Source organism: Papio anubis, chromosome 14 (assembly GCF_008728515.1).
Source record: "Papio anubis isolate 15944 chromosome 14, Panubis1.0, whole genome shotgun sequence".
NCBI lineage: Eukaryota > Metazoa > Chordata > Mammalia > Primates > Cercopithecidae > Papio > Papio anubis.
Window position 1 is genome coordinate 43960756 of NC_044989.1, and position 26677 is coordinate 43987432.

Genomic DNA, 26677 nt, shown 5'->3' on the forward strand with positions numbered 1-26677 from the left:
AAGAATATTATTGAAATAAAATTGGTGAATTTAATATGCTTTCTTAGTGAGGATTTTGGATTTACTGAAATAAACTATTAATATGTATGGTTTGGGCAATGTGAAATACTTGGTATCAGATGAATCATTTCCCCTTTAACTTCTAATTTTCCACATCACACCAGGCACAGCACTGGGAGAGGGGTCAGCACTGTCTTTCCTCTCTAGTGTTACTCTCAGTTTCTTATTCCTCAATCTCTGTTAGAAATCCCTGATCACTCAAAACTTGCCATGCACCTTAGCACTCTTTATCGTTCTATCCCTATCATCAGTTACCTTCCAGTCACTCTTCAGATTTCTCTAAGGGCCAGGCGTGGTGGCTTAATCCTGTAATCCCAGCACTTTGGGAGGCCGAGGAGGGTGGATCACCTGAGGTCAGTTCAAGACCATCCTGGCCAACATGGTGAAACCCTATCACCACTAAAAATACAAAATTAGCTGGGCGTGGTGACACATGCCTGTAACCTCAGCTACTTGGAAGACTGAGGCAGGAGAATTGCTTGAACCCAGGAGGTGGAGGTTGCAATGAGCTGAGATCACGCCACTGCACTCCAGCCTGGGCAACAAGAGTGAAATTAAGTCTCAAAAAAAAAAAAAAAAATTATCTAAGGATTTTAGCTCCCAACTCACATTCTCTACCTGAACTCTTGCAAATGACTGTTATCACTTCACTCACCAATGCCATGATTTTAAGATTCTTGACCTTCTAAATTCCAGTAAGCTTCACCTCTGGTCTCCTTCATCATCCCATTCTCCATGTCCACACCTGACTTCACCATTCCTCACAAGTACGTCACCTCTAAAAGCTTCAGTTCGAACATCTCTTTCTTTAAGCAGAATCCTAGCCTACAAGCTCTTATTTTTTTTTTTTTTTATTCTTCCATTTTTTTCTTCATCTCTAAGACCTTTGTTTTGGACCATTTGCTTTCTTTGAGATCATAAGAACTGCATCTTGACTTTTCTTCCTTCCTTATCCAGTCTGGTTTGTTCCTATTAATTGTCATAGTTCCTTGGGACCCATACTTCCATGCACTCTTCAGCCAGATCCCAACCTAGATCAGTGCTATGTTTTCTGCTCCCAGGATAACCAGATGTGCAATGCTGCAGAGCATCAAACCGCCATGCAGTCTGATGTCAGTATAAATTCAGGGTCTTCCTCTGTCACAGCCAACTTTCTGCCTTTGTGCTTGTCTTTGGTCACATCCCCCTCAAACTCTCTACTTAAGAATACAGCAGAGAAACTTACCTTCTATTTCAGTGAGAAAATTAGAGGACATCAGACATGACATGACCACTTCAAAGCCCTCCCCTTGCAGCTGGACACGGTGGCTCACGCCTGTAATCCCAGCACTTTGGGAGGCCGAGGCGGGCAGCTGATGAGGTCAGGATATCAAGACCATCCTGGCTAACATGGTGAAACCCCGTCTTTGCTAAAAAAATACAGAAATTAGCCGGGCGTGATGGCACGTGCCTGTAGTCCCAGTTACTTGGGAGGCTGAGGCAGGAGAATCGCATGAACGTAGGGGGTGGAGTTTGCAGTGAGCCGAGATCACGCCACTGCACTCCATCCTGAGTGGCAGAGCAAGACTCCGTCTCAAAAAAGAAAAAAAAGAAAAAGAAAAAGAAAAAAGCCCTCCACTTAACAGACAATCTTTCATCTCTTTTCTCCTCCACTCCTCCAGCCTCAGAATATGGTGGATCTTCTGTGTTTCCAAGTCTGGACTCTACACCAGGATCTTGGTACTTCATTTTCCCCTAGTCTCTTGGAGCTCAATCTCTTTCTTTTGGCTTTGTCTTGCCTAAGTTTCTCCCATCTCAAAAAATCTATTTGTTTATTAGATAATATTATGTATGGAGTTATTGTTAATTGCAGGGTCATGGATGGCTATAGAAAAAATCTTTATCAACTGGACATCCAGCCTGAAGTATTTATTGGTAAAGTAATAAAGTAATATGATATACATTAAAATACCCCAGAGGAAAAGAAAGTAGAGGTGGGGAGGTGGTGAAGTTTGGCAAAATGCTGATAATTATTGACACTGGGTGATGGGTACATAGGTGATTATTATGCTGTTCTCTACTTTTACACATTTTTTAAATTTCTATAATGGAAAGTTTAAAAATATCCACCTGTAGAGTACACCAATACCTAAATCAAGAAAGACTACACAAATATATTTGAAAATCTAGATGACATGGCCAATTTTATAAGAAAATATAAATGACCAAAATTGATTCCACAGGAAAAGGAAAATCTAAACAGAGGAGTTTACCAAACTTTATGTGTAGATAATTTCAATGCTGTTTAAATTGTCCCAAAGCATAGAAAAAGAAAGAAATTTTCCAAATTCAATTTTTTCTTTTACTTTTTACTTGGGACAATTTCCAACATATATGAGTAGAGAGAATATTACAATGAGGCCTAAAGTGCCCGTCTTTCAGATCCGCAGTCATCAACACATGGCCAATTTTGTTTTATTCTCCCATTCCCCACTGTACCCTAACTTTGGATTATTTTGAAGCAATCCTCGATCATTATATCACCATATTCTCTTTGTTAAATAAGTATCACTTTCATACAAGAGTGCAGCAAAGATTGTACAAAAATAATAAAATATTGGCAATCAGAATCCAGCATCATTTTAAGAATATTAAATCACTCAACTCAATAGCAAAAAACAAATAATCCAATTTTAAAATGGGCAAAAGATCTCAATAGACATTTCTCAAAAGAAGACACTCAAATGGCCAACAAGTATATGAATCAATGCTAAGCATTGCTAATCATCAGGGAAATGCAAATCAACATCATAATGAAATATCATCTGACCCCAGTTAAAATGGCTGTTATCAAAAAGACAGAAAATAATAAATGCTGTCAAGGATGCAGAGAAAGAGGAAAACTCATACACCATTGGTGGGAATATAAATTAGTACAGCAACTTTGGAAAACAGTGTGGAGGTTCCTCAAAAAACTAAAAATAGAACTACCATGTGATCTAGCAGTCTCACTGGGAGTATATCCAAATGAAAGGAAATCAGTATATTGAAGAGATATCTGCATTCCTATATTTACTGTAGCACTGTTCACAAGAACTGATATATGGAATCAACCTAAGTGTTCATCAGTAGATGAATGGATAAAGATAGGCCGGGCCAGTGGCTCAGGCCTGTAATCCTAGCACTTTGGGAGGCCAAGGCAGCCAGATCACTTGAGGCCAGGAGTTTGAGACCAGCCTGGCCAACATGGGTAAACCACATCTCTACTAAAAATACAACAATTAACTGGGCGTGGTGGCGCATGCCTGTAATCCCAGCTACTAGGGAGGCTGAGGCACAAGAATCACTTGAACCTGGGAGGTGGAGGTTGTAGTGAGTCGAGATCGTGCCACTGCACTCCAGCCTGGGTGACAGAGCAAGACTCTGTCTCAACAAAAAAAAAAAAAAAAAAAAAAGAAAGAAAATGTAGTATATATACACAATGGAATATTATTCAGCCATTGAGAAAAACAAAGCCCTGTCATTTGCAGCAACACAGATGGAAATAGATGGAATTGGAGAACGTTATGTTAAGTAAAATAAGCCAAGCACAGAAAGACAAACATCTCATGTTTTCACTCATAGGTGGAAGCTAAAAAAGTGGATTTCATAGAGGTAGATGGTAAAATAGAATGGTGGTTACCAGAGGCTGGGTAGTAGGGGGTGGAGGGATGAAAGGAGGTTGGTTAATAGGTACAAAAATACATTTATATAAAAAGAATAAGTTCTAGTGTTCAACAGCACAGTAGGGCAACTATAGTTAACAAGAACTTAGAGTGTATTTCAAAATGCTTAGAAGAGAACATTTGGAATGTTCCCAACACAAAGAAATTATAAATGTTAGAGGTAGTGGATATCCCATTCCCTTGATTTGATTTGATTACATGTTGCATGCATGTATCAAAAAACTCATATACTCCATTAATATATGCAGCTATTATGTGTCGATAACATTTTTTAATGTTAAAAAATGTTAAATCATGACTGAAAGGGATTTCTTCCAGGAAATTAAGGATGGCTAAGTATTAGGATATCTATTAATATTACTTACTATTAGGGAGATAATCATATCTGTAGATGCTGAAAAGGCATTTGACAAATTTAACACTTATAGATAGCAATACATATATACTTCTTTAACATGACAAAATATTCCTGTTTTAGCTAAAAGCAAGCATCATGCTTTATGGAGAAATTTTGGAAACGTTTCCACTAAAGTGAGAAAAAGACAAAGATGTGCCCCATTATTTTTAAAATTTTTCAATTAAAGTATAAATTATATAAGGTTTGTCATTATTATTATTATTTGATATTCTGTTAGAGAACTAACCTATGTAATTAGGCAGTAAATAAAAATATTTACAGATGGCATATTTGTATACCTAGAAAACCCAAAAGAACAAACTAAAAAACTGCTACACACGAAAAGAGAATTTGATAAGATAGTGAGAGGTACAAAATAAGCAAAAAACAAACGCTTTTATGTGTGCAAGCAACAACCAGTTAGAAGACAGAAAGGAAGAACTACTTTGGGCCATGATGAAGTTACAGGACTGGATTTGCCCTGCCAGTGGTTTTTAGACATTGAACGCAGGCAGTGCAGGACAGATTCTTCAGAAAACTAATGACATAAGCTCTATGATTGCTGCAGCTTACTGTCTGGAGAGATTCAAGACTGCTGTGCAGAGAGGGAGCACCCAAATAGAGCCTGGCAGTCTTCCTGAGTTGTGAAGACAGAGTTCAGAATTTGAGAAGGCCAAGGTAGACTTCACGGGGCTGATCAGGCACGGTGGCTCACCCTTTAACCCCAGCACTTTGGGAGACTGAGATGGGCGGATCACCTGAGATCAGGAGTCCAAGACCAGCCTGGTTAACATGCGGAAACTCCGTCTCTACTAAAAATACAAAAAGTAGCCAGGTGTGGTGGTTGGTGCCTGTAATCTCAGCTACTCGGGAGGCTGAGGTAGGAGAATCACTTGAACCCAAGAGGCAGAGGTTGCACTGAGCTCTGCACTCCAGCCTGGGTAACAGAGCAAGACTCCATCTCAAAACAAACAAACAAACAAACAAACAAAAACAGGGCTGAGAGGAGAGAGCTAAAGAGAGGGAGGGAGGGAAAGCTCTGGAGATTTGAGTTTTCATCTGAGAACTGATAAGCATGTGTGTGTTTGAGGAAAGTACCTGAGGCTGAGGACAGAAAGACACAGGCAAAAACATTCCAGCTCACACAGAGCTGGAAATAGTTTTCCCATCTTCTAGAATGGAAAAATCTCTGATACGCTGGACATCAAATAGAGTGCACAGAAGGTGATTGCCTCTGGAATGGGGCCCAGATAGTACTAAATATAAGGCTGTTCTGGTCCACTCTAAGAAACTTAAAAGAGACCTTGGAAGAATCAAACCGTTTCCAAGTAATTTAACTATCATCTGAGAGCAAAACTAAAAACTATTTAAAGCATCCCAAAAAGTCCAGTGCCCAAGAATATAACATTTACAATGTCTGCATCCAGTCAAAGATCACCAGGCATACAGAGAATCAGATCAAGTATGACATACAATGGGTAAGAAAAAGTAATCATAGAAACATATCTAGAAATGATGCAGGTGATGGTAGATAAGGACATCTCTGTGTATCTGTTGTCTATTGTTACATTTACAATTTCCCCAACACTTAGTGACTTACAACATTTGGTATTTCACACAGTTTTGAAGGGTCAGGAATCTGGAAGCAGTTTAGCTGGGTGGTTCTGACTCATAGTCTCCTGATGGTACCATCAAGCTGTCAGCGGGGGCAGCAGGCATCTGAAGATTGGAATGGGGCTAGAGGATTCCAAACTCTCTCACGTGGCTGTTGGCAAAGAAGCCTCAATTCCTCACTACATGGGCCTCTCCAAATGACTGCTCAAGACATGGCAGCTGCCTTCCCCAGAGCAAATGATCTAACGGGGAAAGAGAGAGAGTGACCAAGATGGAAGTGCATTGTTTTTTATAAGCTAATCTTAGAAATGGCATGCCACATTCTACCGTTCACACAGACCAACACTGGTAGAATACAGGAGGGGATTACCTACGGATCTGAATGTCAGGATGTGGAGCTCACGGAGGACCACTTTGGAGATTGGCCACCATACTTCACGTGTTCAGGAAGGTAGAGGAAAGCATGAGCATTTTAAGAAGAGTAAGAGAAGAGATTTAAAAGACTCAAATTGAATTTTTAGAGATGAAAAATGCAATGACTAAAATGAAAAATACACTGGATGAGATTCACATGTCTTTGGAAGCTCTGTTAATAAGTATGTAGATGTTTAGGACTGTTATGTCTTCTAGATGAACTGACCCCTCTATCATTATAAAATGACCCTCTTTATCTCTGGCAGAATTCCTTGCTCTGAAATCTACTTTGTCTGCTATTATTATAGTGATTCCAGATTTCTTTTGATTAGTGTTATCATAATATATCCTTTTCCATCATTTTAAACAAAAACTACTGCTGAAAAGAGAATCGATATAATTTATGCAGAATAAATCTACTCACTCCTCACCTTGAATATATCTGTTTTTGTTTAATTCAGACCTGCCAGCTTTTTATAAATGCTGCAGTTGACTCTCCTGCAATTGATTACCACATATCTCTAGCCCAGAGTGCTTTGCAAATCTGCCTGACACATCCTGAGCTGCAGAATGAAATTTGCTGTCAGCTTATTAAACAGACAAGACGAAGACAGCCACAGAATCAACCAGGACCATTGCAGGTTAGATATTGATATTGATACATATACATGCAATTTAAAGTGATACTGTTTTTCTGATTGTAAGAATGATACACACTCAGCATAGACATTTGGAGAACACAAAAAGTGCAGAAGGAAAAATAGGTATTAATATTTTGATGTCTACCTTTTTGGTTTATTTATATATTTATATGTTTATATATACATGTATGTATGTTGGTGTGTGCACACTCACAGATTTTTATATTGCTGGCATTACAGTGTGCATACTACTTTTTTAAACTAGAAAATAATCATTTCCCCTGTATCCTTAGACATTCTTCAAAACATTAATGGTCATGTTAACATTAAATACTATATATTTAGGTTTTCCCAAATTTTTTCTATAATACATACCTCTGCAGTAGACATCTTTGAACCTAAATGAGATGGAGTTTCACCCTTATTGCCCAGGCTGGAGTGCAATGGCACAATCTCGGCTCACTGCAACCTCCACCTCCCGGGTTCAGCAATTCTCCTGTCTCAGCCTCCCAAGTGACTGAGATTACAGGCATGTGCCAACACTTGTGGCTAATTTTGTATTTTTAGTAGAGATGGGGTTTCACCATGTTGATCAGGGTGGCCTTGAACTCCTGACCTCAGGTGATCCACCCACCCCGGCCTCCCAAAGTACTGGGATTACAGGCATGAGCCACCGCACCCACTAGGAACCTAAATCTTGTGGACAGGTCCAGCAAATTCCTTTGAACTCATTTTTAGAATTTTCTTATATCTTCAACAACATTCAGTATATTTTAAATTCTTAACAGGTAAAAAATGTTATTTCACTATTGAATCAGGATGCTTTCCTTTATTAGTGCAGTTAAATACATTTTTCAGGTGTTTGGTAGTCATCTGTGTTTACTCTTCAATGAACACCTGTTTTTATCTTTGTGTTTTGACTCCCTGTTAGCCACAGGATAAATCAGGAATTTCTTACCTTAGCATATAGGACTCTCAGGGTTGGATCCAGGTTTGTGAGACTTGAAGCTTATACAGTTTGGGAAATGCTGTTTAAGACAAAGACTTGAAAATGGATTACTTTTGCACATTTTAGAAATCATATGACCGTGTAAACACAGTTAATATTAGGCCTTTCCCAGGACCTGTGCCCAAGAGGGAATCTGAAGCTTAAGCTTCATCTGCATCAAGAACACCATAATCTGGCACCACTGGCCCCTCCTTCTCCACTTCCTGCCTCCAGCAGACAGTGAATGAATAAATACGCCCCATCCTTCAAACACACTCCGCCTTTGCAATATTCTCCACCTTGCACCTGATGGTATTCCTGTTACCTGGGGCTTCCCTCCCATAGACTTTATAGCCCAGCCCAAGCAACATATTCCCTGTGATCCCTTCTCTGACTCCACAAGAAGTTAGTCATTCCTTCCATTGGTTATGCTTTAAAAAGTTAATACATGGTATTACCATGTTGTATTATAATTTACTGTTTAAATATATAACTGTCTCCTACTAGACTGTAGGCTCCTTAAGGGCAGGGACAATGCCTATTTCTCCCTCTTTTTTAATATAACATTTTAAAAATGACTGAAAATTATATATAACAAACAAGGACAAAGAAGATCTGTATCCTACTTTTACATTTATGTACTCTAAAGAGTTTGTCTAATGCTTAACATTTTTTAACAAATGCAGTGCTTTATAGGATAAAGAAATAAAAATTTTGTTGTTGTTGTTTGAAGACATTTTTTTACCTTGTTTAGTGGTCGAGCATTAACCACCATGTTCTTCAGAAGAGAATTCTGCTGTAACATGTTTTATACTTCCTCAAAAAAAATATAGAAAGGAGAATACAGAACAGAGCAAAGGAAAAATAAAAATCACATATATTGCTGTTACCTAAAGATAACCTCCGTTAATATTTTTATACTTGTCCCTTATTTATGTATGTAGATACGTATGTATGTGTAGGTAGCTTGGTTTTGATTTAGGGCATGTGTTTTTTACTGTTTTGCAATCTGCCTTTCTCAAAACTATTACTTGTATTTCAATGAATGAGTAAATACATAAGTGAACAAAAAAGAAACAATGTTTCTAATCTTTGAGTGTGATGTCAAAAAGGAGCACCACGTCTGCTTGTGCCTTGGTTCCTCTGTTGTAGATAACCATATACACAACTAGATGGATCATAGATCTGACCCAATGTAGAGTTTTTTGTTTTTAACCTATAATAAATGCTGTAAACAGATCATGCATATGTGAAAGAAACAAAACGTTTTTGGGTTAAAAGAGACTGTCATGAGCCCATTACACTCACTCTGATGTGGATCTCTGACTGGCACGTGGTATCTAACCTATGCTGCTTCTTCCTGCCCAGGGCTGGCAGCTCTTGGCACTCTGCGTTGGGCTCTTCCTTCCCCATCATCCTTTCCTGTGGCTCCTCAGGCTTCACCTAAAGAGGAATGCAGATTCCAGGTGTGCAGCATACTAGCCAGCTGAACTGTTTATGTGGTCTCTGAAAGTCTACGATAAATCATAAGTATTTAATGATCTGCCAGGTACATTTTTAGAAGAATGTATGAAACAAATATTGGTACAGGAAGCCTTTGGTTATTAATGTGGAACTAGGAAAATACTTCCTTTGTTATGTTAAATCTCTTAGGGAAGATTGCAATAAATACTTGAAAAACTGACAGAGAGTATTTTTAAGTGAAAAGTGTATTTGCATCGCAAGTATGAATGACTTAGCATTAGTGGGTGTTCATTCAATAAAAGCAACTATTTTGTTGCCTTAGTTTTCCCTTTTACTATTTTTCTCCACATTAAATTCTTTTATGTGAACAATTTCCCCCATGGTCTTCCCTCCTTTTCTAATTGGATGTATTTGAGTTACTTCAGAATTGTTACTCCTTTGAAAAACACATTTAAAGTTCAACTTCCAGAATGGCTTTCTTACTCTGGGACCCAGGTCACTCAGCCAAGGCTTATCCAGGGTCATTTTGTCCACCAAGAGGTTTGCGTCAGGTTGCTTAAATAAACTCCTGGACTAAAACAAACACAGTAAAAGAAACAAACAAACAAACCGAACTTGGAAGCAATAGGAAAATATTCTACAGTTCATAATACATTTTGGGGCCTCTGTGATCAAGGTCATCTGTGATCAAGATCATGTCATTTCAGTTGCAGTCATTGAGGAGCCCCTAGACAAGGATCTGCCTACAGGGCACTTGAATACAAACATATTTGACAGGTGTTATCAATCTGCTTGAATAAGCAGTAAAATTTATGTATAACAAACAAGGGCAAATAAGATCTCTATCCAACTTTTACATTTATTTACTCAAATGAGTTTGTCTAATGCTTAACATTTTCTAACAAATGCAGTGTTTTTTATAGAATAAAGAAAGAAAACATTTTTATTTTTGTTTGAGGATTTTCTTTTTTTTTTTTTTTTTTGAGACAGGGTCTCGCTCTGTCACCTAGGCTGGAGTACAGTGGCACATTCTTTGCTCACTGCAACCTCCATCTCCAAGGTTCAAGTGATTCTCCTGCCTCAGCCTCCCAAGTAGCTGGGACTACATGCGTGTGCCACCATACCTGCCTAATTTTTTGTATTTTTAATAAAGACAGGATTTCACCATGTTGACGAGGCTGGTCTCGAACTCCTGACCTCAGGTGATCTGCCCGCCTCAACCTCCCAAAGTGCTAGGATTACAGGCAGGAACCACCACACCTGGCCTGAAGGCATTTTCTTTTTCTTTTTTTTTTTTTTTACCTTGTTTAGTGGTCAAGCATTAACCACCATGTTCTTCAGAAGAGAATTCTGCTGTAACATGTTTTTATAGGTTACTCTCTACTATTCTTCATGCAATTGCTTTCTTTATATTTGTTAATATTAAATCACTATATATTGACTTATGACTGGTAATTTTAAATTCAGCTTGTGACTATAATAATACAGTAAAGATGAAGAATGCTTTTTGGGGAGGTTTGAGTGAGGCAGTTACAAAAATAAAGAAGTTGGAATTTGAGGAAAGTTACAGCAGTTTAGTATTATCATTCAAAAAAAGTTACTGTCAAAATTAGCCTAATACATTGTGATAATGTACAAGGGATGCTTTCTTAATGGTTGCATATATTAGGTTGTCAATTAAATTTATTCTTAGATTTTATCTTAGGTTTTGTATTACAGGACAGAATTTGGAAAATATGCCATTTACTGCCAGCGTTGTGTAGAAAGAACGCAACAAAATGGTGACAGAGAAGCAAGACCCTCAAGGATGGAAATTCTTTCAACTCTTCTCCGAAACCCTTATCACCATTCTTTGCCCTTTAGTATACCGGTGCACTTCATGAATGGGATATACCAGGTAGGTTACTTGATGAAAATATGCTTAGCCGACAATCCTATGTGCAACCTCTGTTATAGGGAACAGAGACTTCTCTGCCTACTTTTGTCAGCACCTGGCAGTGACAAACATGAAAATATATTAGACTTACTATCAGAACAGCTGAGTTTTGAAACAGTTTTGCTACAAAGGATTCGCACTAATAACAAATCCATATTGAACTGAATAAGGGACGGGCTTCACTGCCATTATGATTCTGATGGACAGAAAAACATTTTGGTTGGGGCTTTTTCCCATCAGTACACCTGCTAGGTGTGGAAATAATTACTGATACTGGGTGTGTACAATTTTAGTCTCTTTTAAAATCTCCAAATCTCAGAAATTATCTGGGAAGACTTCACTGGGCCCTTCCAATTCTCAGATCTAGATGCTTGCTTATTAATTGAAGCAAACATGTTCCCAAACTAGCAATTAGTCTTTGTAACCATATGCCTTTTATCACAGAATTCAGATACTTAACTGCCTATTAAAGAAACAAACATTAAATACATAAAAGTGTTCATTTATTTAAACGTATTTCTGGTTTATTTTCTTCCATTTGATTAAAGATTGCATATTGTACTATAGTTCTTGGTTTGTTTCTAATGAGTAAGCATCATATCTTTGCAAAATATTTATAGCTGTCAGTTGATCATTCTATTTTAGATTTGTGTCTGTTTGCTGAAGCCAAGATTTTTGAGTTCTTCAGCAAGCTAATTGCTGAGGTAACCTTGTTAATTTTCTCCAGAGGAGCTTTGGAAAAAAAAGTTAAAGCACCTAGAAAAATATGTTATCATTAATCATGCATCAAGCATGCTCTGTTTCATCCTCAAAATCTCAGTTTGAAACTATATATTTCTTATTAAGAGAACTGTTTTGTTACTTCTGTCTAGGTAGTTGGTTTTGACGCATCTACCACAGTGGAAGAATTTTTGAATACTTTGAACCAGGACACAGGAATGAGGAAACCAGCGCAGTCTGGATTTGCATTGTTCACTGACGATCCTTCTGGCAGAGATTTAGAGCACTGTCTTCAAGGAAACATCAAGGTGAAACCAAGTCCTTTTTAGGAGCCAAGCCCAATGAACAGCAAAGAAGCTGCTCTTTACAAGAAGAGTACACTTTGCAAGAAGTTTAGTTTAGGAGTTTTCCAAAAATTTAACCAATCTAATCTCCACGATAAGAAAAAAAATACAGGACTTTGTTAAACTCATAGAATTCTTAATATACAATCTCTACATTTATACATTCCATATTAAAGAGAGGAAAAGTGTTAGTAGTGGAAATGATACTCTAAATATCAGGAGACTAAGGGTAGATATGTAGAAGTGCTAATAAAATGACTTTCCTTTTTTTATCATTTATTTAACAATACTTACTAAACTGTTTTATCTCTTACCAAACTATTGTTATCTCAGGGGCTGACTGGACTCTGTGGGGAATACAAAAGGACCAGAAATAGTCCCTGCCCACAGTGAACTTAAAATTTGCTTAGGGAAGAGCAACGTTATACACAGATAACCTTGAACTAGAGTTGAAAGTGATGAGTTTTAAGAGTGCTGTGAACTTTGCACAGAAAGAGGGAGATTAAGTTCAGCATTGGGAGTTAGGGAAGGCCTGAGCTGGAAATGAAAAATGGTTTAGGAAACAGACCTGTGGTCGGGTGCAGTGGCTTACATCTGTAATCCAAGCACTTTGGGAGGCCGGGACAGGTGGATCATTTGAGGCCAGGAGTTTGAGACCAGCCTGGGGAGCATGGCAAAAACCCATCTCTACTGAAAATACAAAAATTAGCCAGGCACGGTGCCGCAAGCCTGTCGTCCCAGCTACTCTTGAGCCCATGAGGTCAAGGCTGCAGTGAGCCGTGATCACACCCCTGCACTCCAGCCTGAGCGACAGAGCAAGATTGTCTCAAAAAAAAAAAAAAAAAAAAAGAAAAGAAAGAAAGAAAACAGACCTGTGGAAATGAAAAAGGAGGGATTTTAAAAGAATCTTTTCCAGATCATAGTAAAATAACTTTAATAGAGCTTCCATTTAGTAATGGCAATAATATATATAGAATTAGGCCAGTGGGGTGGATCACGCCTGTAATCCCAGCACTTTGGGAGGCTAAGGCAGGCAGATCATTTGAGGTCAGGAGTTCAAGACCAGCCTGATCAACGTGGTGAAACGCTGTCTCTACTAAAAATACAAAAATAATTAACCAGGCATGGTGGCGGGTACCTGTAGTCTCAGCTGCTCAGGAGGCTGAAGCGGGAGAATCACTTGAACCCAGGAGGCAGAGGTTGTAGTGAGCCGAGATCGTGCCACTGTACTTCAGCCTGGGCGGCACAGTGAGACTCCATCTCAATTAAAAGAAAAAAATAGAATTATAGAACCACAAGGGACCTTAGAGAAACAATGCACTTATTTTGCAAATGAAAAAACTGAGGCCTAGAGAGGGAAATGAGTTATCCAAAATCGAATAGCTAGACCTGGGTCTAGACCCTTTCCATAAATTATATTTCAGATTTCTTTGGTATAACTTTACTTATTACAATCTTTTTGAACTCGGAAGATGAAAAAGTTACTTCTTTAGTGACCGAATCATGAAAAAATCCCTGGAATCTTCTTGTTTCCAGTTTCAGGCAGTCATACACTAAGATTCCTTTCTGAGTAAAAAATGCATGGCCACAGTCCAGAGTTAATGTGTGTCCAAAAGGGTAAGTGGACCAAAGAGCAATTTATAATGACATCCTAAACTCAGAGCTGCATAGAGGCTGAAAACAAAAAGCTTGAGTATATTTGGTTTGATCATATTAATGGAAAAATTTCAGTCTGCAGCACACTTGTCTTCAGAAAAATGTTGATTTGAAAAGTACTGTAAATCTCAATTTTCCACTTCCTTTCTAGATTTGTGACATTATTTCCAAATGGGAACAGGCTTCCAAAGAACAGCAGCCTGGAAAATGTGAAGGTACAAGGACTGTTCGTCTGACATACAAAAACAGGTGTGTAATACGCATCCAGATGCCGAAGCATGAGTATACAATATGTTCAAATAATACAGGTGTGTAATACGCATCCAGATGCCGAAGCATGAGTATACAATATGTTCAAATAATACAGGTGTGTAATACTGCATCCAGATGCCGAAGCATGAGTGTACAGTATGTTCAAATAATACAGGTGTGTAATACTGCATCCAGATGCCGAAGCATGAGTATACAATATGTTCAAATAATACAGGTGTGTAATACTGCATCCAGATGCCTAAGCATGAGTATACAATATGTTCAAATAATACAGGTGTGTAATACTGCATCCAGATGCCGAAGTGTGAGTATACAATATGTTCAAATAATGCACCTACTATTTACCTTTCTATTGAATGCCTTAAAAATTATTTATTTGTAAGTTTGTCTTTCTATAAATGATAACTCTGTTTCTATAGGAAAAAAACTTGTCACGTAAAGTTTTGTTTCTAATTCTAGTCTCTTAATGTCATAAAGAATTGTATTTTATAAAAATATGCTTTTAGACAAAGATTAGAAACACTAGGTCTCAGCTGAGCACGGTGGCTCACGCCTATAATCCCAGCACTTTGGGAGGCCAAGGTGGGCAGATAGGTCAGGAGTTTGAGACCTGCCTAGCCAACATGGCAAAACCCCACCTCTACTAAAAATACAAAAATTAGCCAGGTGTGGTGGCATGGGCCTGTAATCCCAGCTACTCAGACAGCTGAGGTGGGAGGATCACCTGAGCCCAGGAGGTTGAGACTGCAGTGAGCCATGATTGTACCACTGCACTCCACACTCCTGCCTGGACAACAGAGTGAAACCCTGTCTCAAAACAAACAAAAAATACACACACACACAAGCATAGAAACTATGGAAAAAAATAGCTGCTCTCTCAGAGTAGTTGATACAAGGATGCATTTTTCACTTTCATAATTTCCTTTAACAGTATTATTACATTTTTCATAAAGACTGAATACTTCAATACCCTACTGCAGATCTGTAGTAAGAAGAGATACCTATGTTTCTTTGGGAGGCCGAGGCGGGTGGATCACGAGGTCAGGAGATTGATACCATCCTGGCTAACATGGTGAAACCCCGTCTCTACTAAAAATGCAAAAAATTAGCCGGGCACAGTGGTGGGCGCTTGTATTCCCAACTACTCGGGAGGCTGAGGCAGGAGAACGGCGTGAACCCGGGAGGTGGAGCTTGCAGTGAGCTGAGATCCGGCCACTGCACTCCAGCCTGGGCGACGGAGCAAAACTCCATCTCAAAATATATATATATATAAATAAATAAATAAAAAGAAGAGATACCTATGTTTGCCTCAGTCTTTTGGAAGTCATATATTCTTTATACTCATATTTTTTCCTTCTCAGTCTTTCATTCTCATTTTTCTCTTTCTTTCTGCCTCTCTCTCTCTCTCGGTGTTCACCAAGCTTCAACTATAAGGCCTATCACTTAGCTAGATGCTATGAATAAAATTGTAATAAATACAGACAGACGCAGTCCCTGATCTTTTGGAATCTACGGGTTAGCGAGGAAGACAACTGTTGGGCATATCCTCACTCTAATGAGTGTGTAATGACACAGTACATTCTCTGAAGGGAGAGAGAGGTACTGTGAGGGCACACAACAGTGAGCCTGACCTAGACGGGAGACCTCGGGAAACTCCTCTGAGGAAATGATGTTTACGCCAAGTTCAGAGGGAGATGGGAGTGGGAACATCAAAATGCATAGAAAAGAATGTTCAAAGGCCCAAAGGCCTGTTGAGGGAGGCTGCTCAGCTTGTGTCAGGAATTGAGAAAATGCCAGAGAATCCAGAGCACACACCATCTCTACGGATAAAATGGTAATGTACTTTGGCACGTAGTCAGGAACCAGATTTCCTTTCTTTCTTTTTAAATATTTTCATTTCTTTCATGTATTAGCAAAAGGTAGTACTTAATAAACACTATTAACTGACCAGCTCACATTAATTATAACAAAATAATGGTATTTTGCTGGTTTTATTTGAGTCTTATACCCTGTCAATTCAGGAATCTATAAAATGTTAGACCCAGAGCCTGGTGGAATTATTGGAGTCGTACTCAGAGGCCTCTTTTTGGAAGATGTTCAGACTTAAAATTGGAATGTAAGAATTGAAGGCACTATGTACCATAAAGGATGTAATAGCCGTTGATCCACTTTAAAAGTTCTTGTTCTAATAGTCTATCCCACAGAAATACCCAGATAAGTGGGCAGAGTATTCCAGTATGTCCCAGTATCTTCCTTGTCATATTTTTGTCATATTCTTTGACAATGTTTTTGTGAAAAATTTGGGACAGACACTTACATGTTTATTAATAGGGAGATCAATTAAATAAATATGGCACATTCATATTTTGGACTCTTCTCTCATCCAGTTGGCCACTTAAAAGGCCACCCAGTATTTGAACAGACTCTGTTGATCTGAATAAATGGTGGTTGTGAACACTGGAGCTTCTTTATTCAGGGGCTAATGAGCTGTGATGATTTGCCAGAGGTTCAAGTAACAAGAAAGTGACTATTAATCTTTGGTATCTAAGGTTTTAAAATCATACATTCCTAGAGATAAGCAATATTGCATAGATATTGGAAATCTAATAGGCATCACCTCTGGAGGGACCTGTTTCCCTTGAGGGCAACCTTTATCAATGTATCAATGGCCCTTTGGTGAGGACAGCAGGCTAGGAGACTTGGACCCTCTAGATTATTATTGTAGTTCTGTTTAATGTGGAGCAGTAGTTCCCAACGTGGGCCCCACACTAGCAGCCTCAGGACCACGTGGAACATGTTAGAAATGCAAATCATTAGGCCCCACTTCAGACCCACTGAGTCAGAATTTCTGGGGGTGGATCCCAGGAGTCCGTGTTTTGACAGCTCTCCAGATAATTCTTCCATGTGCTGGGTTTTGAGAAGCACTGACCTAAAGGTCCTCATCGCTGCCCCTGCCTCTTGACCTCAGCCTTTGTGGAAGGAGCCAGCTCCTGGACCTGGCCTGCCAGAGACATTTATGGAGAAGAGGTTCAGGCATTCTCTTTTATTTTATTTTTTATTCACTTTTTTTTTTTTTGAGATGGAGCTTCCCTCTTGTCGCCCAGGCTGGAGTGCAATGGCGCGATCTCGGCTCACCGCAACCTCTGCCTCCCAGGTTCAAGCGATTCTCCTGCCTCAGCCTCCTGAATAGCTAGGATTACAAGCGCCTGCCACCACGCCCAGCTAATTTTTGTATTTTTAGTAGAAACAGGGTTTCACCATGTTGTCCAGGCAGGTATCGAACTCCTGACCTCAGGTGATCCACCCGCCTCAGCCTCGCAAAGTGCTGGGATTACAGGTGTGAGCCACCGCACCTGGCCAAGACTATTCCTAATAATCTTATGAATGCTTATGAAATCTTATGAATTCCTAAACCTTATGAATGCTTAATACATACCAACTCTGATGATGATGGCTATGACTGGAACTAAAGTGAAATTTGGATACAATTTGGATATGAAAAACAGATTAAAAAAATGCTTCAAGTCTAACAAACACCACAAGGAAGGACAAAGAGAGTCGTGAATAAAAATTTTTTGGTTGACAATTGGTTGAATTTATCCAAAGACCTGGGATCAATAGAAAGGAATGTCTGGGTTGCGATAAGAGGTTGTGGAGTCCTCACTTCAAGTTGTTCTGCCTTTCTAGACCAAACCAATGGATTTCTTAAGTGTATTTGACTGATGTCTTATGCCTCCCTAAAATGTGTAAAACCAAGCAGCACCCTGACCACCTTGGGCACGTGTTCTCAGGACCTCCTGAGGTCTGTGGCACAGGCCATGGTCACTCATACTTGACTCAGAATAAATCTCTTCAAAAAAATTTTTTTTGAAAAAGAGAGAGTTGTGAATAACAGATGATGATTACCTTGTTTAAAAATAAAACCTCATGACAATGTCTTTGACATCAGGAAAAAAAGTAACTCAACTGAAAGGCTTAATTTTTAACAGAACTCTGAAATGGCTGGATACCCACAGCTGTGAGAAAGTACTGTTTCTAATCATGGCCATGCTTTGCATGTGTTTATAAGTAGCTTAGACAATGAGCCCGAATTTCTAGTGATACAGTTAGGAGGGAACCTTGCTGTGACCTGTCACACAGCCAAGGACCTGATTCTTCATCTGCCAAGCATCATGGTAATAAACAAAGCTAAAATATCAATCCTCTTTATCATGGAATTTTAAATTGATACTTAGCAAGTGATAGAATTTTAATGATTTAGATTCAGGTATGAAAGATCTAATTAATCGGTTTTGAACTTGTTCTCATAGACAATCGTTGGCAACTAACATTTAAATTCTATTCACAGTTAAGCTTCTTATTTAATTTGATTTCTCACTGTGTTTTTGAAGTTGTAAGAGCCATGGCATGTTTTTAACAAAACTGGCCACAGCCAAGAAGTTTAAGCCAAGAAATGGAGTTTATCCCATTTCTCCTAGCTATGTTCACACTAAAAAAAATTGCAGGATCAAGAGACTTTCATGTGGACTGGGCATGGTGACTCACGCCTGTAATCCCAGCACTTTGGGATCCGAGGTGGGCGGATCACCTGAGGTCAGGAGTTCAAGACCAGCCTGGTCAACATGGTGAAACCTTGTCTCTACTAAAAATACAAAAATTAGCTGGGCGTGGTGGCATGTGCCTGTAGTCCCAGCTACATGGCAGGCTGGGGCAGGAGAATCGCAGGAACCCAGGAGGCAGAGGTTGCGGTGAGCCAAGATCATGCCACTGCACTCCAGTCTGGGTTGTAACAGAGCAGGACTCCATCTCAAAAAAGAAAAGAGACTCTCGTGATTCCAGAGAACTCTGGAGAATACTACTACTAGTACTACTAGTACTACTAACCTGCATTTGTTGAACATTTACCTAACATCAGGCCCTATTCTGAACTCTTTGTATGCATTCTTATATAATCCTTACAACTCTTTGAGGTTCTATTATTATTTCCATCTCACAGATGAGGTAACTGAAGCTTTAGAGAGTTAAGTCACTTGCCTAAGACTATGAAAGGGAATTCTTCAGGCTTTTTTGGCAAATTCCTGTACTTAGCAATTCTCACATACCATTTATTTGTCCATTCGTGCCATCTACCAGTGCCAAGCCTTGTTTGAAGCCTTGGGAATTCCAAGGTGAATAGAGTTTCCTTACCCTTTAGAATCTTCCAGTTTATAGGGAGAGGCAGACATGAACTCTTAGAAGTGCAATCAATGCTATAACAGGAAGAATGTAGCACAGGAGTGAAGAACATGGGCTGGAGACAGGCTGCCTGGGTTAGAATCCTGGCTCTACCACTTACTATGTGGCCCTGAGCAAGTCACTTAACATCTCTGTGCCTCAGGTACCCTGTATGTGAAATGGAGGTCAAAATGATTCCCACCTCTAGGGTTGTCTGAAGGATTAAATGTTGGCAATTGTAAAGCACTTGGTTCAGAGCCTGCCACATAGTAAATGCTTTGTAGATATTTGTCATTACCATGAATATGACGTGCATGTACAAGAGGTTGTAGGGACATAGAGGAAGACTGCAGAGTGGTGACTTCTGAGCAGATGACTGGAGGTTGGATGCCACTGAGGCAGGAAGAGAACAATTGCAGTTTTACTAGAGTATAACCAGTAGACATGGTGGACTGAGGAGTGAAGGAAGGGTGAACGGAGAGAGATTGCAGGCTGTCCCCACAGTAAGTTTACAAGAGGATGGGAAGGGGAACAGTAGGAAATAAATGCTCTGAAGAATGAATATGGATCCAGTTGAGGGCAAACAAAAGGATTACCCAGCGGCGCTGAGAGTCCTGCTGAATTTGGAAGCAGTGTGTTTGTTTAATGGTACTGGTCCACAGTGATGTGATTTCCATCCCACAGTATTCAGCTTTCTGGGTGTGCAGTGAGGAGGTGGAGATTTGGGAATACCCCTGCGAGCTAATCCAAGCCTTGCCTGCTGTCATAGAAGCCCATTCTGTCTGCTCCAAGCCTCTTTAGGATTTGGAAGCAGCTGAAAGCTGGCCATACTGTGAGAGGCTTAGATCACATTCCTGTAGTGCCTTTCCTATTCAAGCTCCACGGATTTGATATTTATGACTTCTTGGTCATTTTTGTTCCTCTTCAAATTCTCCCCAAATCCCTGGATAGCTGTTGGAGCCCAAACTGTTTCATTAGGGATTTGAGTCAATGGTTCATGTCCAATATAGTTTTTCTCTGTTTTTTTATTGTTATTATATTTATTTATTATTTATTTATTTATTTTTGCTAATAACGCTTCCTTTTTCCCTCTCAGGCTCAATCGTGTTGCCTGCCGGGAATAACAGAAAATGCACTTAAGCTCTTCTTGCCTGTAGCCATTTGGTTCTTTTTCTCCCCTTAGCTGTATTATGAAACCTTCCAGTGCTAACACTTAGCTAAACTCTAGTGGGTTACAGTGATGAGTATGATATACTTCCTAACTTCCAGTAGGGAAAATAAGCTATGCATACCAATGTAAGCATGCCAGAAGGGAAGGCTTTCATCTTAAATGTTCTTCTCTTTGTTTTATATGACTTTTCTGATATCACTTTGGATTTGGCATCTGTTTCTGTTGCCCAGCCGTATTCTACTACCAGTTTAACAATATAATCCTGCATTATTTGTCATGGTGTAGTCATCGTAGATTAAAATGGAGCTTAGGATGTTTCTGATTTGTAAACCGGGTAGAGAGGAAAGAATGAATAGCGTCATGGGGTAGGAGGAGCTTTACAAAGTACACCCACCCATGCTTGCCCAGAGATTCAGACCTGCTGCCCTCCCCTTCCCTGCTATTTGAGAGAATTACTGGGAGAGATATTGTAAATGATAGGGGTGTGTCCTCTCCCCTAAGTGTGTAGGGGGAAAAAAGGCTGAAAATGCAAAGTTATAGCCAATTGAGCACACACCTAACAGCTAGTGTATCTAAATCTCTCTTTTCCAGCCTCTGTGTTGTCATGGCAGGATTCAGGTATGTCAAGATGTTGCTCACCCACCCCAATGTCACAGCGTTTAGAGCCCTTACAGCACCTGTGCCTGATCTGCAGCCTGAAGTCAGAGCCCCACAAATCTCACATATGAACAAATGACACAGTCAATATATCGAGTTACTGATTGGATGAAGACCTCCCTAGGCAGACAAAGCCATGTTGTGTTTCAGCGAGTCATAGTGATAACATGTAAACTATTTTTGAGCCCCTAAAGCTGCTTATCAGATTGTGGCCAGAAAGTCAAAACACATTTACATATATAAATATTATCTTTTAGATTCCCAGAGAAAACTCGCCTTTTCCCCTCCCCTTGTTTGATGTTGATTTGGGGGTGATTTTGAGTTGAAACCTTCACTTCCTTTTCCGTGCTGTGTCCAAGGTATTCAGGAAGGATCATGAGGGTTTTGAAGACTGGGTTTACACAGCCCATTGAAATAAAGGCCTGTATCATACATTCCTTGCAAGAGAGGGCATATTTAATTTCGCTTGATGCCTTAGGTCCTTCCTCAGGAACATTTAAGGATTTGGTATTTCAAGGCCTAAAAAATTGCTTCATCCCTTTACTTCTACTTATGTATTTTTATTAAATTTAAAGTGGATTTCTTATAAGCACCATATAGTTGGGTTTTATATTTTATCCACTCTGACAATCTCTGTCTTTTCATTGGTATATTTAGACAATTGACATTTAACGTGATTCAACCTCACCTCCAGCAGTTCCTCAACCTCAACCTCAAAGCAGTTTTTTCTTATTTTGCTGGAAGTACTAAATAGAACAGAAACAGAAGTCAGTGACAGGAATAGTCTAAGTTCATACCACTTACAGTACTGTGTTAAAACAACCCCATCTCAGTCCCCTGGATTTATCTTTACTTTATTCCTTTGTAAGAATATAATTTAATGAGAAATTTACTCTTTTTTTTTTTTTTTTTTACAGACTATATTTCTCAGTGCAAGCTCGTGGAGAGACTGATAGAGAAAAGTTGCTGTTAATGTATCAGACAAATGATCAAATCATAAATGGACTTTTTCCTCTGAACAAGGATCTGGCATTAGAAATGGCAGCTCTTTTAGCTCAGGTAACTTCCATGTTATATAGAGTTATATATTGAAATAATAAGATACTAATTTCTACATTGAATTAAATGTAAAACAATACACTTCGGTAACTCTTTACATTCATTTTGCTATGATTAGCACCTTAAAAATTACAGGCACTATAATTACAGTTAGCCTCTAAAGTGCTGACGGTTGCAATGACATAGAATGAGACAGTATTCCATAAAGAGAACCCAGTTTCTTAATTATGTTGAAAATATATCTCTAGGCTTTGTATTTAATAAAGGAATTGGAATGTAGAGCTGTGGGCTTGAAGATGTCATGCTGAAATCGCTTGGTAATCTAACAGGAATAAGACCTTGAAAAGGCTAGAGCACTTTCTTTTATTTACCTATTATATTAGTTATGATTAAGTTCAACCTTCTACACACACACACACACACACACACACATACACACACATATTAATACTGACTTAATCAGAAGTATATTTAGCGCTCACAGAGAGAGAGAGGCATCCTGGCACCTCTATGAAACCATTAGGGGCATGGGCTTTATCCTCTTCTCTCTTCTGCTGTCCCTAGGGTGTCATCATCATGGTCCTGGGAGTCTGCCAGAGCTCCAGCTAACGTCAGTGTTCCAGGCCTCAGGGTGGGGGAAGGGCTGAAAAGGGCATGCCCTCCCGCACTTGAGAAAACTTCTCAGCAGTTGCATAGAACCCTTCCATTCATGTCTCTCCCATCAGAATTTAGTCACATGGCCTTGCCTACTACCTACCAGGGAGTCTGGGGAATGTGGTCTCAGCGGGGTGGCAGTGTGCCCAGCTAAATTTAAGGTTTTTCTTAAGAAGAAGGAGAGAACGGTCATAAGATGCAACCCATAGTCTCAACCACACCTGAGTCTTTGCCTAGGTTAATTAAGGAAAATGTTAAAGCAACTCTGTGATATGGCATCTGGACCAAAGCTTAGATTCCCCAGGGTCTTTGGTCTATGGCTCCTCACACTACACTCTGTCCCAGGACATCTCAATCATTCTTTTTATTTTAGGCACCACCTATGCCAAGGTTTCCCAGATCTTTTCTCTTTAGTTTGTAGTTCTTTTATGGTCTCCTTAAAGTCAGTATTTTTTTTTTTTTTTTTTTTGAGACGGAGTTTCCCTCTTTTGCCCAAGCTGGAGTGAAGTGGCACGATCTCGGCTCACTGTAACCTCCATCTCCCAGGTTCAAGGGATTCTCCTGCCTCAGCCTCCCTAGTAGCTGGGATTATATGTACCCACCACCATGCTCTGCTAATTTTTGTATTTTTAGTAGAGACGGAGTTTCACCGTGTTGGCCAGGCTGGTCTCGAACTCCTGACCTCAAGTGATCCACCTGCCTCGGCCTCCCAAAGTGCTAGGATTACAGGCATGAGCCACCACGCCCAGCCAAAATCAGCATATTGAAAACCAAACTAATTATCGTCCCTCCTCTGTGTTCACACTCTGTTTCCTATTTATGATACTGCCTCCACCCGGTCCCACAAGCAAACTTCAAACCCAGGAATTATCATGACTCTTCCCTCACTTTGGCCCTTTCCCACCAGTCACCACATCCTGCGAATGTGAATTCTTAGGGATGTTTTACTCGGTTCTCTCCTCTGTATGCTGACTTCTGTTGCTAAGGTTCGGATCATTGTCTCACACTGCCTGCTGTCCTACAGCAGGCTCCTAAGTAGTGTGCCTTTCTGTGGTCTCTTCCCTCACAAATTTATCCTTCACACAAATGCTAGAATTTTTTCCACTTATCTATTGCTACATAACAAATGACTCCAAAACTCAGCTACTTAAGACAGTAATTTGGGCAGGGATGTGAAGGGACATGTGTGTCTCTGCTTCAGGTGGTATCAGCTGACATAACCTGAGAGCCAGTTGTCGTTCTATGGCTGAGGGCTGGAATTATTTGAAGGCTCCTTCACTCATGTCTGGTGGCTGATTGATGCTGGCTGGTTGTGGGGACTTCTGCTGGGACTGTCAGCTGGAGCACCTTACACGTGGTCTCTTCATGTATATGACTGCTTGTGCTTCCTCCAAGAATGGTGAATGGGTGACAGTAACAACGTCCCAGAAGAAAGACAAGAAGTGGAAGCTGCTGTTTTCTTAAGGGCTGAGCCTGGAAATGGGCACAGTGTCACCTGTGCATGGAGCTTTACTAGGCAGCACTAGTAACTGGGATAGAGATACAGCAAAAATGTGAATCTAGCTCTGTCATTCCTTTTTTACATGCAAGGACTTTCACGATCTGAACTCTGCCTGCCTCTCCAACCTCAACTTTCCCTTAATACTCCCTACCTTGAGCTTCATGCTCCAGTAAAGTATAAACTGTGATTCCATACACAACTCCCTGCCTTGTGTGTGGTGCACTTTTTCTTGCCTCTTATGATTGACTAGTTTGTCTCCTTTACCTAGATCATCTCTACCCCATCCCTTCACCTGTTAACTTCACCTGTTAACTTTCTGAATCCTGTCTTGGAGGGTTAAATGTCCCTCTTGGGGTTTCTGTAATGTTCTATTGCTGTCCTGACCTCAGTGGTTTATAATCATTGATTTATCTTTCTGCTTTGCACTACTGACTGCAGCCTCCCTGAGGCCAGGGCTGTTCATGTTCATCTTTGTCGCTAGCACAGCCTTACACACAGTTCCTTCTCCATAACTGTTCTTAGAGGAATGAATACTTGATAATTTAGTTGACTTTTTTAAAAAAATTTTTTGTGGAGATGGGGTCTTGCTATGTTACCCAGGCTTGTCTTGAACTCCTGGGCTTAAGCAATCCTCCCACCTCAGCCTCCCAAAGTGTTGGGATTACAGGCATGAGCCAATGCACCCAGCTTCCTTTTTTTTTTTTTTTTTGGTAACTATTCTTTGTTAGACTGTCGTATCCTTGGAGATTGAATCCGATGTCAGGTTTCCCAGGTAGCTGTGGTGAATGCTGCTTGGTGATAGATGGGAACAATGCATAGCTTGCTCTGAGGCAAGGATTTCAGCATGGTTGAAGAGCTGGTGGACAGCTTTCATTTGGAATGAAGAAATTTGGAAGGATACTTGACTAAGTAGGAGATGATGGGGATTGATAGAAAAAAGGAAAAATGAAGAATGGGAGCTGAAAAGCAAAATCAACCCAAGTAACCAGCAAGTAAGAAACTGGGTCAAAGAACCTAGGACATTGTAAGAATAGGCTGTAAGCGCAAAGCTCAGCTGAGGACTTTAGACAGTAACTGATCAGATTAAGAACTGGAAAAGAGGAGCCCCAGGGTGGGAGTCTCAGAGGCTGGTTGTGCTAGGGAATAGGGCCCATTCGAGATGCAGACCTGGGGCTTTCTATGAGACCATTCCAGTTTTGATGGAACCTTTGATCCACTTTTTGGGGAATGCTGTAGGTAATGATGTGAATGATCAGTAGGATATTCACCTGAATGTCCCCTATCCTGTCTTCCTCCCTAACCCTCTTTGATATCTACATACCTACATGGCTCTACAAGTCACCTAACACAGTTTAGCACAAGTATTTATGCCTCAGTCTTCTCTACTAGATAATAAACTCTTTGAGGGTGGGGCTATGCTCAGCATTTTCCTTTCTCACATCACTTAGCACAGTGCGTGACTTACAGTGCGGACTCAGAATGGGTTTGTTTGAAGGGATGAATTGGTGAGTTCATGGAGAGATGGATGGGTGGATAGTTAGATGGGTGGATTGAGGATGGCATCTGTGCAGCCTATTAGTAGAAATGAAAGCTGAACATTCTTTCATTAAGGGATAAAGGGGAATGAAGGACTCTATTCCCAGGATTAATGCTAGTAGAATGACAGTATGAACACAATAACATGGAGAAAATCTAGGAACAAAGTAATGAGAATATGGTTCTTGCTCCCATTACATTCAGGAGAGACCCTCAAAAAAGTCCAACTAATAGTTTTTTGAAATTTCTTATAACTTTTTTTTTTTTTTTTTTTTTTTTTTTGAGATGGAGTCTTGCTCTGTCACCCAGGCTGGGCAGTGGCACGATCTCAGCTCACCGCAACCTCCGCCTCCTGGGTTCAAGCGATTCTTCTGCCTCAGCCTCCCGAGTAGCTGGGATTACAGGTGCCCACCACCATGCCCATCAATTGCCTTTTATTTTTAACATCCATTTCATCTTATTATCAGCAATTAAAATAGTGCCTTAAAAATGAAAAATTGTCCTTGTGTTACAGACAATAACAAAGTAGTGGCTTTTAGCAAGTACTACTAAATGGTGATAGTAAACTAGGAAGGTTAATGTAGAAATGGAAGGCAAATGTTTAAATTACAGATTTTTTTCAAAATTAGAATTCAGGCCAGGTGGTGGCTCACGCTTGTAATCTCAACACTTTG

General features: G+C 39.9%; 1 protein-coding gene across 4 annotated transcripts in view; it reads left to right on the forward strand.

The window, feature by feature from the left end:
• The window catches only part of PLEKHH2 (pleckstrin homology, MyTH4 and FERM domain containing H2), a 124969-nt gene that overhangs the window by 87385 nt on the left and 10907 nt on the right, over positions 1–26677 (forward strand). For 3 of the 4 annotated variants that reach the window (XM_021924790.2, XM_021924791.2, XM_021924792.2), the window contains 6 exons: positions 6651–6830; positions 9187–9284; positions 11002–11179; positions 12091–12246; positions 14090–14187; positions 22171–22312. In XM_021924790.2, coding sequence (XP_021780482.2) covers positions 6651–6830; positions 9187–9284; positions 11002–11179; positions 12091–12246; positions 14090–14187; positions 22171–22312 — 852 coding nt within the window. Of the gene's footprint in view, positions 1–6650; positions 6831–9186; positions 9285–11001; positions 11180–12090; positions 12247–14089; positions 14188–14246; positions 14808–22170; positions 22313–26677 lie in introns of those variants that run through there. The other variant, XM_031655126.1, reaches the window with a different exon arrangement.